At 34.9% G+C, this 13,276-nt stretch overlaps 1 protein-coding gene and 1 pseudogene across 3 annotated transcripts in view; one reads left to right on the forward strand and one right to left on the reverse strand.

Moving 5' to 3' along the window:
- AZI2 (5-azacytidine induced 2) overlaps positions 1 to 13,276 on the reverse strand; it is a 38,109-nt gene that overhangs the window by 16,079 nt on the left and 8,754 nt on the right. The window contains exons 1-6 of one of the 3 annotated variants that reach the window (XM_042903629.1): positions 13,089 to 13,171; positions 7,062 to 7,135; positions 5,757 to 5,977; positions 4,120 to 4,245; positions 3,549 to 3,648; positions 2,308 to 2,456 (exon numbers count right to left, since the gene is read on the reverse strand). In XM_042903629.1, coding sequence (XP_042759563.1) covers positions 2,308 to 2,456; positions 3,549 to 3,648; positions 4,120 to 4,245; positions 5,757 to 5,977; positions 7,062 to 7,074 — 609 coding nt within the window. In that variant the 5' untranslated portion in view covers positions 7,075 to 7,135; positions 13,089 to 13,171. Of the gene's footprint in view, positions 1 to 2,307; positions 2,457 to 3,548; positions 3,649 to 4,119; positions 4,246 to 5,756; positions 5,978 to 7,061; positions 7,136 to 13,088; positions 13,173 to 13,276 lie in introns of those variants that run through there. The other 2 variants (XM_042903631.1, XM_042903630.1) reach the window with 2 other exon arrangements.
- LOC122198817 lies at positions 11,425 to 12,371 on the forward strand (annotated as a pseudogene).

Genomic DNA, 13,276 nt, shown 5'->3' on the forward strand with positions numbered 1-13,276 from the left:
GTGTGTGTGTGTGTGTGTGTGTGTGCATGCAAAAAATGGACTATCACTCAGTCATAAAAGAGAATCTTGCCTTCTGCAACAACGTAGATAGATCTAGAGAGTATGATGCAGAGCGAAATAACCCAGTCAGAGAAAGACAAATATCATATGATTTCACTCACGGTAGAATTTAAAAACCAATAAACAAAGAAAAAAAGAGACAAACCAAAAACAGACTCTTAACCATAGAGAACAAATAGATGGTTATCAAAAGGGGTAGGGATGAGTTAAATATGTGAAGAGAATTAGGAGTACATTTATCATGATGAGTACTTAGTAAGGTATAGCCTTGCTGAATCACTGTATTGTACACCTAAAACTAATATAACATTGTATCTTAACTATACTGAAATTAAAAATTTTAAAAACATAAAATTAAAAAACATATATAAATAAACAAGCAACCATAGCAGTCAGGCAGCCATCTAGCCAGCTTTTCAGGGGCTATGGCACCTAAGCTTGTAGGACAGGATGCTTGAAGCCTTTGAAGAAATTACGGTATGTAATCACAGGTTCAAAGGTATGGCAGTGGTTAACTTCAGATGTCAAGTAGGAAAAAAAGCATTTTGCTCAACAGGAACTGACATTAATTTCTGTGGTATTTCCCCTTTCTCAGGCCTGGGGGCTTGAAAGCAAGTTCTCATTGTCCAGTTCAGAGGAATTCATTTGGCCAAGGCCAAGGTGGAATGCTGTATTATTCTTAATGTCTGGCTCATCCTCAAGTGGTGGTCACATTCAATAAAGACTACATTACAGAAGAGAGAACTATCAGTTCCATTTAAGGACAGCGGGGATTCAGGGGAAGCATGCTGGCTGGCAGTCAGGAAGTATGGGAAGTAGTTCCCTTATCAGTTACTGGCATCCCAAGAGGAACCAGGGGTAGGTGACACAGCTCCTCAATGGAGTTAGAATGCTCTGATGGGCAAAATGGGTAAGATGAGAAATAATTATCTAACTGGTTAACTTATTTAAAATACATAAATGTATATAATGGTTGTTTGACTCTAGACTACTAACCTTTACAATTTCTGTAACAATTATCTTTTTAAGATTTTTTTTCCCAAATTTTTATTTAAATTGTTAACACACAGTGCAATATTGGTTTCAGAAGAATTTAGTAATTCACCACTTACATACAACACTCAGTGCCCTTCATAAAAGTGCCCTCCTTAATAACTATAATCCATCTAGCTGACCTGTCACCCTCCATCAACCCTCAACCTGTCCTCTATACTTAAAAGTCTCTTATGGTTTGTTTCCCTCTCTTCCCCACCCCACCGCCACGTTCATCTTTTATTTCTTAAATTCCATACAAGTGAAATCATATGATACTGTATTTGTCTTTCTCTGACTTGGCTTAGCATAATACACTCTATCTCCATTCATGTCATTGCAAATGGCAAGACTTCATTCTTTTTGATGGCTGAGTAATATTCCGCTGTGTATATATACCACCTCTTCTTTATCATTCATCAGTTGATGGACATTTGGGCTCTTTCCATAGTTTGGCTATTATTTGTAACAACTATTTTGCATATGGTGCATGTGCTCTCACACTGTTATTATTTCTTCTTTTTCTATTCAGTACTATCTGTCATGACATCTAACCTTGTAATCAAGTTTGTTAGAACCCAATGTAAAGTTCTGGTAAACAGATTAGGTGAGGACCTGAGAGGCAACTTGTGTTTTAGTGGATGACTTTAGGCTAACCATACTTTAGCAGCTCAGCAGGGCTTTTCGTTTTTGCTTTTTCCCAATTCTTACAACCTCAGCTATTTGCTAAAAATTAAAGTTGTCCCAAAAGTATTAAACTTCTAAAAATTAGTAGACTGACAAGTTTTTCCTTCTTAAAAAAGAATCCTAAAAATTAAGTTGTATCTTGTAGTGTCTACATTAATCAAATTATTAAATAAAACGATAAACTTAAAACTTGAGTTCTCTTTAAGCTTTACAGAAAAAAATGACATAAGGAAACTGAAGGAAAGGAGTTTAAAAGAATAGCTTTAATAAATTAATAAACTAAGGTTTTTTTTAAGTGAGCTTTTTAAAACAAAATTATAAATTCTGGGATTATGCTAGAAGTATATAGTATATCAAATTTTACACAAAATGGCTAAAATGGAAGATAAAGGTGAATTTTTCAGAGACTGTAACTCTCTAAGTAGCAACAATATAAGTTAACTCTACAATTTAATCCTTAGTTACAAATCCTACAAATAGTACACAGTACTGAATACTGAACTTCTCAATTTAATAATTCTGTAGTACCATTTGTTTGGCTTTCTGTAGCTGTATTTTGAGATCACTACATTCTTTCCTCATCAGTTCCAGCTCTTGTTCCAAACCATGGATCTTCAGGTCACAGCTCAACTTTTCCACCTCCCAGTTTGATGAAGGTGGATTTAAATTCCTCATCACTAAAAAAAGGATAGACGTTAAAATTGTTATTTCTGCCTTCACATTTGTTGCAATTCCGTAGTAAAATGTACATAATGCAAAAACTAATATAAAACATGCACAAGTAAGTTTTTAAAAAACAATAATTACGTTCAAAGATCTATGCTAATGAGAATATAAAACCTGCCAATCTTGTTTTAGAATGTATTAATCATCCCAGTCCCTGATTTTCTATTTACATTAAAGTACAAGTTTGTAAGTCTGGAACTTTAAAATATACGACACTAATCAAATCGTAGACAAGTCAATAATCTAGCTATGTAAGTCAAGGTTAAGACAGTGATAAAAGTAAATGAAGTGAGGAAACTGAAGCTCACGTAGCTAATCACTCCATCTAGTCCCCCCAGAGAGTTTGACCATAGGCCTAGAACATGATATCAAAATGATTTACTGATGAACATTCCACTGCAGAAACTCAATACAACTGGATACTGACTTACTCTTGACTAAATGCTTTAGACTCCCTACCTAGAAAAATCCCCAACCAGCTATTACAAGAGAGCTCATCTCAATCTCCTATCAAAAGGTCTCCCTCAGAGGCCTACTCTTCAGTTTGGCTCATCAGAATGTTTATGGGAACAGGCCAATACCCATATTGTTCCATAACTAATTTTTCACTCCAGCATTGCATCTGCACATTTTAACAGCCTTCAGAAATTTAAAAAAAAAAAAAAAAGGAATTGTAACTACTCCATGACAGGCGTCTAATAGCAGGCAAAAGTTCATTAGAAAGGAAAAGCCAGGACATACCAGCAGGCAAGACGTTTTGACAAGGATGGGGTTCTACTCCTTTCTTCATCTACTTCATCACAAACTAGCCCTGAATAAAAACCATCAAATTTTCTCTAGGAAAAGTGCAATTTATATCTAAGGAAAAGTTAAAAGGGGTTGATATTTTGTGAAAGCAGATCAGAGAAATTAACGTAAGCCTAAAATTATAAAATAAGTTAAGGCCTTAGCATACAGATAAAGAAACCTGGTAATGGATATAACACATAAATGGAAAACTGTACTGATTCCATTATAACATTTGTAACAAATAAGTGGCATACCCTGCTGAGTTTCCACCTCTGTCCTTAGCTGGAGAAGTTCTACTTCTTTAGATTGTAGCTGTTCATTCAATACTTTCAAAGATTCAGAGTTGTCTTTATTCTAGTTAAGTAGGGAAAATGCCAAATTACATTTGGTATAATCTGTAGCTTGATATATATTAATTTTCAGGTAGATGAAAAAAACCGATTCAGGCCTTTTAAAAAGTGAGGTGGGAAAATGAACCCAGTTTTTCGCTAATCTCTCTGTCTTTCAAACTTAGGATATTATTCACTGGCTTTTTTTCTTTTTTCTTTTCATTTTTAAAAACATTGACAAATCCTACTATGTCATGATTTTTAAAAATAAGTTAGTGGCGTTAGACATATTTAAGTCCTAAACATCATTACATACAAAGTATTTATTTTGCACAGAAATATTACAAATATTACTATTAAAAATTGCTATTTTTGCCCTGAGCATGTATATTTTCAATTTTTAATTTCATAAATATAAATATTTATTTCTAATTTTAAGCTTCCTGAAGAAGAAACTCATTCCCAATATATAGATATTCTTTTTAAACCAACTTACCATTTTATCCAATTTGCTTTTCAAATTATCTCTATCAATGCAAACCTCTCGATATGCATGATAGGCCTTATTTACTTGTTCACGTCCCACAGAACTTGTTTCTTCATCTAATCGAGCTCCTATAAGCTAAGAGAATGAAATTAGAAGAGAAAGCTTAAGAAGGAATTCTACACACACACACACACACACACACACACACACACACACACACACAGAAGCCAGTCTTCTGATGACTCTACACCTTACTTTTTTTGTAATGCAGGGATAAAGCCTGGACTATAATTAAAATAAAACATTTCACTTCCAACAATTAAGCTTTATTGATTAAGAAAGAAAAAAAATACAGGTAAGTATTTTTAAAGTGCTCTATTTTATGCTTTTAATCAGTGTTTTCTGTCTTATAGCATATACTAATTCATCACACTAAAATACTACATCATTCTTTTATAGTACGAAGATGTTTTCCAAGCCAGTAGTATTTCATTTCCATCATCAGAAAAAGTGAGAAATGAAGGTATACTTGGCTTTTTAGAGAATAAACGTGTTAGTTCATTTAGTACTAGATTATTCCAGAATAGAAATTAATAGGATTATTGGTCACAAAGTACAGAACTATCTCCAATGTTAACTATACCAAATCACATTTTTCTACTTAGTTTAAAAATAAACATAACTATGAACTCCAAAATGTTACCTTTTCTCACTCTATCCCAGTATATCACAAATTTATTTGATTATCATTAAAGAAAATGCATAGGAATTCAAAGAAATCATGATTTTTACAACTGACTTCCTTTCTCGTACTTCCCCTAGATGAATCAAACTCTACCAAGCCCCATCCTACAGTTTTTGTAACAAGATAATTCATTTCCTTGGCAGCTAAGAATCCATTTCCTTTCCCTTTGGCGAAGCTGCTGTTCATAAAATACAAATAAAATGATCTAATCCAAATAAACATAAAACTAAGTTAAAACTTTAAAACTCAAAAACAAAAATATAAGTGTTCCACTTATATGGAACTTATAGTGGAGCTTTGAAGAGTTCCACTATCCAAAGCCAAGTAGATGTGATGATTTATAATGGGATCAGCTATCAAGCTTAAATATTCTATAACATTTAGGAGTGTCAGGTTTCTGCATGAAAAAGGTAAACAGATGACATTAATTTATCAGTTGAAAGCATTATTCTGTGTGTTGAAAAACAAAAGAGAATGTTCAGGTAAAGAAGATGTATGTCAATTCTGGTGAAGACATTTTTAAACATATTAGAATAATGTTACAGGAGCTTCCTCCTTTGACACTTAATTTCCTTTGTTGGCATATAATTTTTTGCACACATATTAACATGCTGAATAAAACACAGTTTATGAAGGGACGGCAATCTGAAAAAAGAAAAATCTATTCCAAGTTGTTATTGGAAGTTGTTATTGCTGTTCCAAGTTGAATATTCTACAAATATTCATCATGTACATTATATGTAAAGTATGATAAGTGCAGTATGCCCAGGGTTTTAAGATTAGAAGTGAGTTATTCTTGGAAATTTAGTAAACCATGGAAGACAGGATAGAAAACTATTTAAAACGTCAAGTATTTTAAATTATTCTTTAAGTCATAAAATATAATAAAGATAATAATTACCTTTTCTTCCAAAAATCTTATTCTTTTCTTTAAGAAAGAGTTCTCTTTCTCTGAATCCTTAAGTCGTTTTTTGATGTCTTCATATGCAGTGACAAGGGCAAAATGTGAAGCAACAGACTCATCTCCTGAATATATTGAGATTGGAGTCACCGTATCTCTCCTATGTGCTTTTTCATGATTCAGAATGCAGATATCATCTTCTACCAGTGCATCCATGACAGCTTTTTAAAAGAACATAAAATACAAATGTCTCATTGAATAAATGAGCAAGAGAGATGTATTTAGAATGAGCATACTGGGGCAATGTTTAAAAACTCTTTTCTTTTAGAGGCAGCATAAAATACTGGTAAAGGGCATGGACTCTGAAACCAGATTCTAGGAGCTGCATCCAAGTACTACTACTTAGAGCCAGTGTGGCTTTGGGCAAGATGCTTAATCTCTCTGCCTCAGTTTCCTTATTTATAAAGTATAAAAAATCGTAGCAACTATTTCACAGAATTCATAAGAATATTAAATGAGTTGATATCTATAAAGCATTTGAAACCAACCGAAGCTATTATTAAGTTTTAGAAAAAGTTGTGAAACCATTTTTATGGAAAGGATAAACATTTTTAAATACTTAATACCCATTATTTTTTTCTTATCAGCATTTCCACTTACATATATAAATAGCAAGTTTTATAGCTTCCCAAACTATAAATTATCAAAAACTCCAAGTACAATTCATTACAAGACTATTACAGAAGTTTTAAGGCATGCTCCACTATATTCTTCCCATACCAGTAGTTGTTTGTTGTGCAACTGCAATAGTACCCATTAAAAAAACTTTTTAAAATGTTTTTTTTTTTTTTATTTTTGAGAGAGAGAGCATGTGAGGGAGAGGCAGAGAGAGAGGGAGACACAGAATCTGAACCAGGCTCCAGGCTCTGAGCTGTCAGCAGAGAGCCCAACCCGGGGCCCGAACACATGAACTGCGAGATCATAACCTGAGCCGAAGTTAGATGCTTAACTGACTGAGCCCCCCAGGGGCCCCGTAATTAACATTTCAGTACTTACTGTGTCCTAGTACCTTGTACTACATTCTCTTAATACTATCTCATTTAAACCCATCCAAACAATTCTATGAGGTAGGTATCATCTACATTTTATAGGATCAAAAAGGTTAAGTACTCAGTCCAAGTAAAAGCTAGTAGATGTCAGTTAGCTCTGTGAGGGTCCAAGTTATGTTTGTTTTGTTCATCATTGTGTCCCCAACTCTAACACCTAAGAGAAGCAGCCAGTTACTCCATTGGTTAGGGAACTTACTTGCTCTGTACATCTACTTTTGCTGTTAGGTTCATCATTACTTCCCCATCTGAGAGTTATGTTCCTGAAAAACACTGTGGAAGGAGAAATTGTGGCTGAAACCTTTTAAGACCTCATGGGAAAAACAGGGTAAGAGGGACTGCATATCATAAGAGAACCTAAAAAATCCTTTTAAACATTTTTAAGTTTGAAATAAAACACCAAATACAGCATTCTAAATAAAGACTATAATGGAATTTCATGTATCTTACATAATTAAGGACTACTGAAAAAAATTTTATTTACTATTCCTTGCTTGGAATAATATTTTATTGCTTATTGTGTCAGTCACTGTTCCAAGAATATTAAAGGTGAGGAATTGAAGTAGAAGGAATTTAAGTAATTTTCCCAAGTAACATAGTAAATAATGAACTGAGATATAAACATAGGTGATTAAACCACAGAATCCATGTTTTACTATGCCTGCTCTTCTCCAAAACTTCTAGCCTCCCTCCCTGTATCAATCAATGCCTATAAAGTCCATTTTGCTGTATTTCAGACAACATGAGTATTAGGAAAAGTGTGTGTTTTTCTGGTTCTGGTCTTCTATCACTGTATTTCTGCTTTACTGGTTTTACAATGAAAAGCTTCCAATTGTTCTCAACTAATGTTAGAGTTTGGTATGCCTAGCAATTTTTTTATATCTAGGATTATAGGAGAGGTAGGCAAAAATGAATGTGTGTACTACAATCTGAGTAGGTGAAAGCTATCAGACAATTTTCACCAATACCAACTTGAAAATTTCTAAGCAGGGCACCTGGGTGGCTCAGCCAGTTAAGCATCTGACTTCAGCTGAGGTCATGAGCTCACAGTTCATGAGTTCGAGCCCCACGTCAGGCTCTGTGCTGATACCCATAAGCCTCAAGTCTGCTTTGGATTCTGTGTCTTCCTTTCTCTCTGCCCCTCCCCCCGATCACACTCTCTCTTCCTCTCAAAAATAATAAACATTAAAAATATTAAAAATTTTTTTCTAACCATATAGGACAACTCCTACTCTTAAGTTAGAATCTTTCCCAGCCTGTCAATAAAGTCCAAAAATAAGAAAGGACTATGCTACCTACATATCCCAAAAAGGTGGCAGGTCCTTAGAACCATACTTAATTTCTGCTGCTTCTGGTGGAAGATATACTTTCTTCTCGTAATGAAGAAAAAGTTTTCTTCCTTTAATGGGGTTTACTTTTTCCTCTCTGAATTCAACCCTTTTCCAAAATAACAGCAAACATCATACCAGTCATGCTGCTGATAGCTGAAATGTTGGTATTTCCTCTCCAAAAGGAAAGTATGGGTTATTCCCACATTGCAAACTGCAAGTATGCATATGTATATCCACATAAGATTCTTTCTCCTACATATTATATCTGAAAAGCTTGCTAAGCAGAACAAGAATAGTTCGCTAGTTAAGTGGCAGCATGCAGTATAGTTTAAGGAGAGATAAAACTGTGCCCATCTTAGACATAATTTCTCATATCTTAATATCCAAATGAGGAGTTATTCAACTGGGATAATTTTTTCTCCAAAGAAAGTTGAAAAACAAGAAGTAAGCATAAACTGCTCTACACAATCAACACAGATGTCCTACAGACTGTGCACTTTAAGGATCAGAGCATATATGCTTTTACTTTACACAAAGTTCTAGCTAGCTCAGCTGTGTGATTTCCTATTCATTTTTATCACGAAACAATCATTTATTCAGCAAGGAAAACCCAGTGTGGAAAACAGCTGTGCAGTAAAATAATTACCACACCATAAAGATAAGTAATATATTTGAAACAAGAGAGAATGCTATGGAAATTGAGGGTTGGGAAGGAGGAATGGTTTTGAAAGAAGTATCACACACACAAAAAATGACTCTTAGTCCCGTACTCTTAAGTGAAGAGGATGGTTATTTTCATTGTACTTAAAACTTCTAGGAAGGAGAAACAAGTTCAAAGACCTGAAAGTGTGGGGAGAAGGTATGAAAAGATAAACAGCAAAATGTGAAATAAAAAAACCTAACAGAAACAAACTCTCTTTATAACAGAGAGACTACAGAATTTGGTCCTTATTCTATGGAATTCAAGAATGGATAGGATTCAAGAATGTGAAGAATACACAATATTTATAAAATGTATCTGTAACCAAATGAACTACTCAGTATTGTGCTAAGTATTTTAAAAACATTATCCCATTTAATTCTCATGACTACACTCTGAGGTAGAAAATCTTACTGTATTCATTTCACGGATGAGAAAACTGGGGCCTGGGAAGGTTACAAAGCTTAACCAAGATCAGATAACATACAGTACAAGCACTTGGATTTCAGAGCCTGAACTATCAGTATTTCCCCCCCCCCATGAATTTTCCACATACTCAGATTTGTTAAGAACTACAAAACTAGGAATCTTATGGAACGACTTTTAAGTATCTTAGATGGAAGGAGATATAATGATATAACAAAGTCACATGTATAGTATGATAAGTGGTCCTTTTTAGGACAAAATCAGTAATGCGATTGGCTTATTTTATATATTTAAATCTTATTTCCTATTTTGGTTTTAAATCACCAAAAAGGTGCATTTGGTGAGAAATATGAGAAAGTATTATTTGCATTTATATTCTTCTTTCAGGTTTCATACTATTATTCCAAATATTTACTTATTGTACTATAAACATGACTTGGAAAGCACTGGAAAGCAGCATGAAAATTGCTTATCTAATTGTCCTAAAAATTATATGAGAAATAGCCATAGATTAAAACACACCCAAGGGGTGCCTGGCCAGTTCAGTTGGTAGAGCATGCAACTCTTGACCTTGGGGTTGTGAGCTTGAGCCCCATGTTGAGTGTTGAGATTACTTAAAAACTGGGGTTAAGCATCTGGCTCTTGCTTTCAGCTCAGGTCATGATCTCACGGTTCATGGGATCCAGCCCTGCATGGGGCTCTGTGCTGACAGCATGTACCCGGGTTGGGATTCTCTCTCCTCTCTCTCTTTCTAAATAAATAAGTAAACTTAAAAAAAAGAATACAACAACTGAAATAAAAAATACATTAGAGGGAATCAAAAGATTAGAAGATGCAAAAGAATGAATCAGCAAACTGGAAGACAAGATAATAGAAAGGACCTAAACTAAACAGCAATAAAAAAGGAGGACGAGGAGGAGGAAGAAGAGGAGGAAGAGGAAGAATTTTACAAAATGAGGGTAGGCTAAGGGATCTCTTGGACAATATCAAGTAAACATACATTCACATTTCAGAGGTCCCAGAAAGAAAGGAGAGAAAGGGGCAGAAAACTTATTTGACAAAAATAATAGCTGAAAACTTCCCTAACCTGGGGAAGGAAACAGACATCCAGGTACAGAAAGCAACCAGAGTCCCAAACAAGATGGACCAAAGGAGGTCCACAACATGACATACATTAAAATATCATCAAAGATCAAAGATAAAGAATTTTAAAAGCAGCAACTTTGCAGGCCAGAAGAGACTGGCATGATATATACAAAGTGCTGAAACGTAAATAACCTACATCCAGGAATATTCTACCCAACAACATTATCATTCAGAATTGAAGGAGAGATAATCGTTTTCCAGACAAGCAAAAGTTAAAGGAGTTCATCACCACTAAACTGGTATTATAATAAACGTTGAAGGGACTTTAAGTGGAAAAGAAATGACCATAATTAGAAAAGGAAAAAATTTCAAGAGTAAAAATAGAAGCAAACATACAGTAAAGTTAGTACAGCAATCATTTATAAAGCTAGTATGAACGTTAAAAAACACAAGTAGCAAAATCTATTATGTCCTAAAAAAATTACTTAAGAGTAGTAACAAAATAAAAAAGATGTAAAATATGGCAACGTATACATAAAATGTGGGAGTAAAAATGAGGTTCTTTCAAAATGTGTTTGAACTTAAGTGACCATCAACTTACTACAGACTGTTACACTTAGGATGTCAAATATGAAACTCATGGTAGCCACAAACCAAAAACCTTTAAAGATACACAAAAAAAGAGAAAGAAAGCCAAGCATAACACTAAAGAAAGTTCTCAATCACAGGGAAAGAGATCAAGAAAGGAACTGAGAAAAACTACAAAAATAACCAGAAGACAATTAACAAAAAATGGCACTAAGCACATACCTATCAACAATTTTTTTTTTTTTAATATTTATTTGGAGAGAGAGACAGAGACAGCGAACAGAAGAGCGCATGCATGCATAAGAGGGGCAGAGAGAAAGAGGGAGAGAGAAAATCTCAAGCAGGCTCCATGCTCAGGGCAGGGCCCAACGAGGGGCTCAAGATCATGACCTGAGCAGAAATCAAGAGTCAGAAGAAGCACAACTAACTGAGCCACCCAGGTACCCCTATCAAGGATTACTTTAAACGTGAGTGGTCTAAATGTTCCAATCTAACGACATAGGGTGAAGAATAGATTAAAAAAACAAGACCTACCTATATGCTGCCTATAAGAGACTCACTTCAGATTGAAGTGAAGGACTGAAAAACGATATTCCATGCAAACTAAAGCAAAAAAATCTGGGGTATGTCGGAGCAGCTTGGGTGTGGGAGGAGTGGCTGCAACCAGGCAGCCCAACTTTGTAAAGGCTCTCAGCACTCTGACCTGCAGGCACCCAGCATGCACCTACCCTATTGCCACAATGCCCAAGAGGAAGGTCAGCTCCACTGAGGGGGTGGCAAAGGAGTAGCCCAAGAGGAAATTGGTGAGGCTGTCCGCCAAACCTGCACCCACAAAAGTGGAAAAGAAGCCAAAAAAGGAGGAAGAAAAGGATAAATCTTCAGACAAAAAAAAAGTAAAGGGGAAAAGGAAAGCAAAGGGAAAACAGGCTGAAGTGGCTAACCAAGAAACAAAAGGAAACCTACCTACAGAAAATGGAAAAACTGAAAATGAGGGGAGTCTAGCCTCTGATGAAGCAGCAGAGAAAGAAGCCAAGTCTGATTAATATCATATACCATGTCTTATTAGTAGTGGTCCCTGTCTCCCTACGTATACAATCCAGAGGAATAGTTTTATTAACTATTTTGTGAATGCAGGTTCTTTAGTAGCTCCATAAACATTTTTAGGAAGGAGGGAATCCCCCCTCATACCATTATTTAAGCGTAAATGCTTTTTTAAAAAGGTGAAACCATTTGCTAGTTGTTAATTTTTATTTTTTGGTACAACCAGAAAATAGCGGGATATTGAATATGGGATGCTTTGATTATCTTAGGTGTCAGTTTAACATTCCATAGATGGGGCAGTTTTTATATCCTATAATGCCAAGCATACTAAATGTCAGTTTGGAGTCAGTCATGAGTTTACTAGGTCTTGAACATCTTAAATTACTTCTATTCCAATGTTGTTTTTGACAGAATTGATTCCTAAATAAGACCACTCCTTGATCTTGCCTCTCCCTGTCAGAATTTTGTGCCCTCTGTAACATCTTGGATTTGGTCCAGTTTTCCTAGTAACTTTGCTAATGTGCTGTGCCAGACTGAAAATTTGAGTATGTAATGTATATAATATTAAATTGTGAAATAATGGGACTTAACAATGCAACAGCATATCAACATTTGAATATATTGCTGTTAAGAAAAATTTGCCTCCAAATTTTAAGCTGAAAGGTCACTGAAATAACCTTTAGAAAAAGAAATCACAACTACATGATTTTTCAAATTGTTCAGTACATATGTCTAGAAGTGTGTACAAATTGAAATGTCTGTTCTGATCCCCAGAACAAACAATAAAAACTCAATTACGGGAAAAAAAAAAAAACCTGGGAGCACCAATACTTATCAGATGAAACAGACTTTCACACAGACTGTAATAAGAGACAAAGAAGAGCATTATGTAACTATAAAGGGATCAACCCAACAAGAGAATGTAACAATTATAAATATCTATGCATCTGACACTGGAGCACCTAAATAAATAAAGCAAACATTAGTTAGCAGACAAGAAGGGAGAAACTGACAGTAATACAATAATAGTCAGAAACTTTAACACCCTACTTACATCAATGGATAGGTCATCCAGGCAGAGAATCAATAAGGAAATGGTGTTTCTGAAAGACACATTAGACCAGAGGGACTTAACACAGACATATATAGAACATTCCACCCAAAACAACAGAATACACATTCTTTTCAAGTGCACGTAGAACATTCTCCAGAATAGATCACGTTAGGCCACAAAACAAGTCT

This window comes from Panthera leo, chromosome C2 (assembly GCF_018350215.1).
Source record: "Panthera leo isolate Ple1 chromosome C2, P.leo_Ple1_pat1.1, whole genome shotgun sequence".
NCBI classification, from domain to species: Eukaryota; Metazoa; Chordata; class Mammalia; order Carnivora; family Felidae; genus Panthera; species Panthera leo.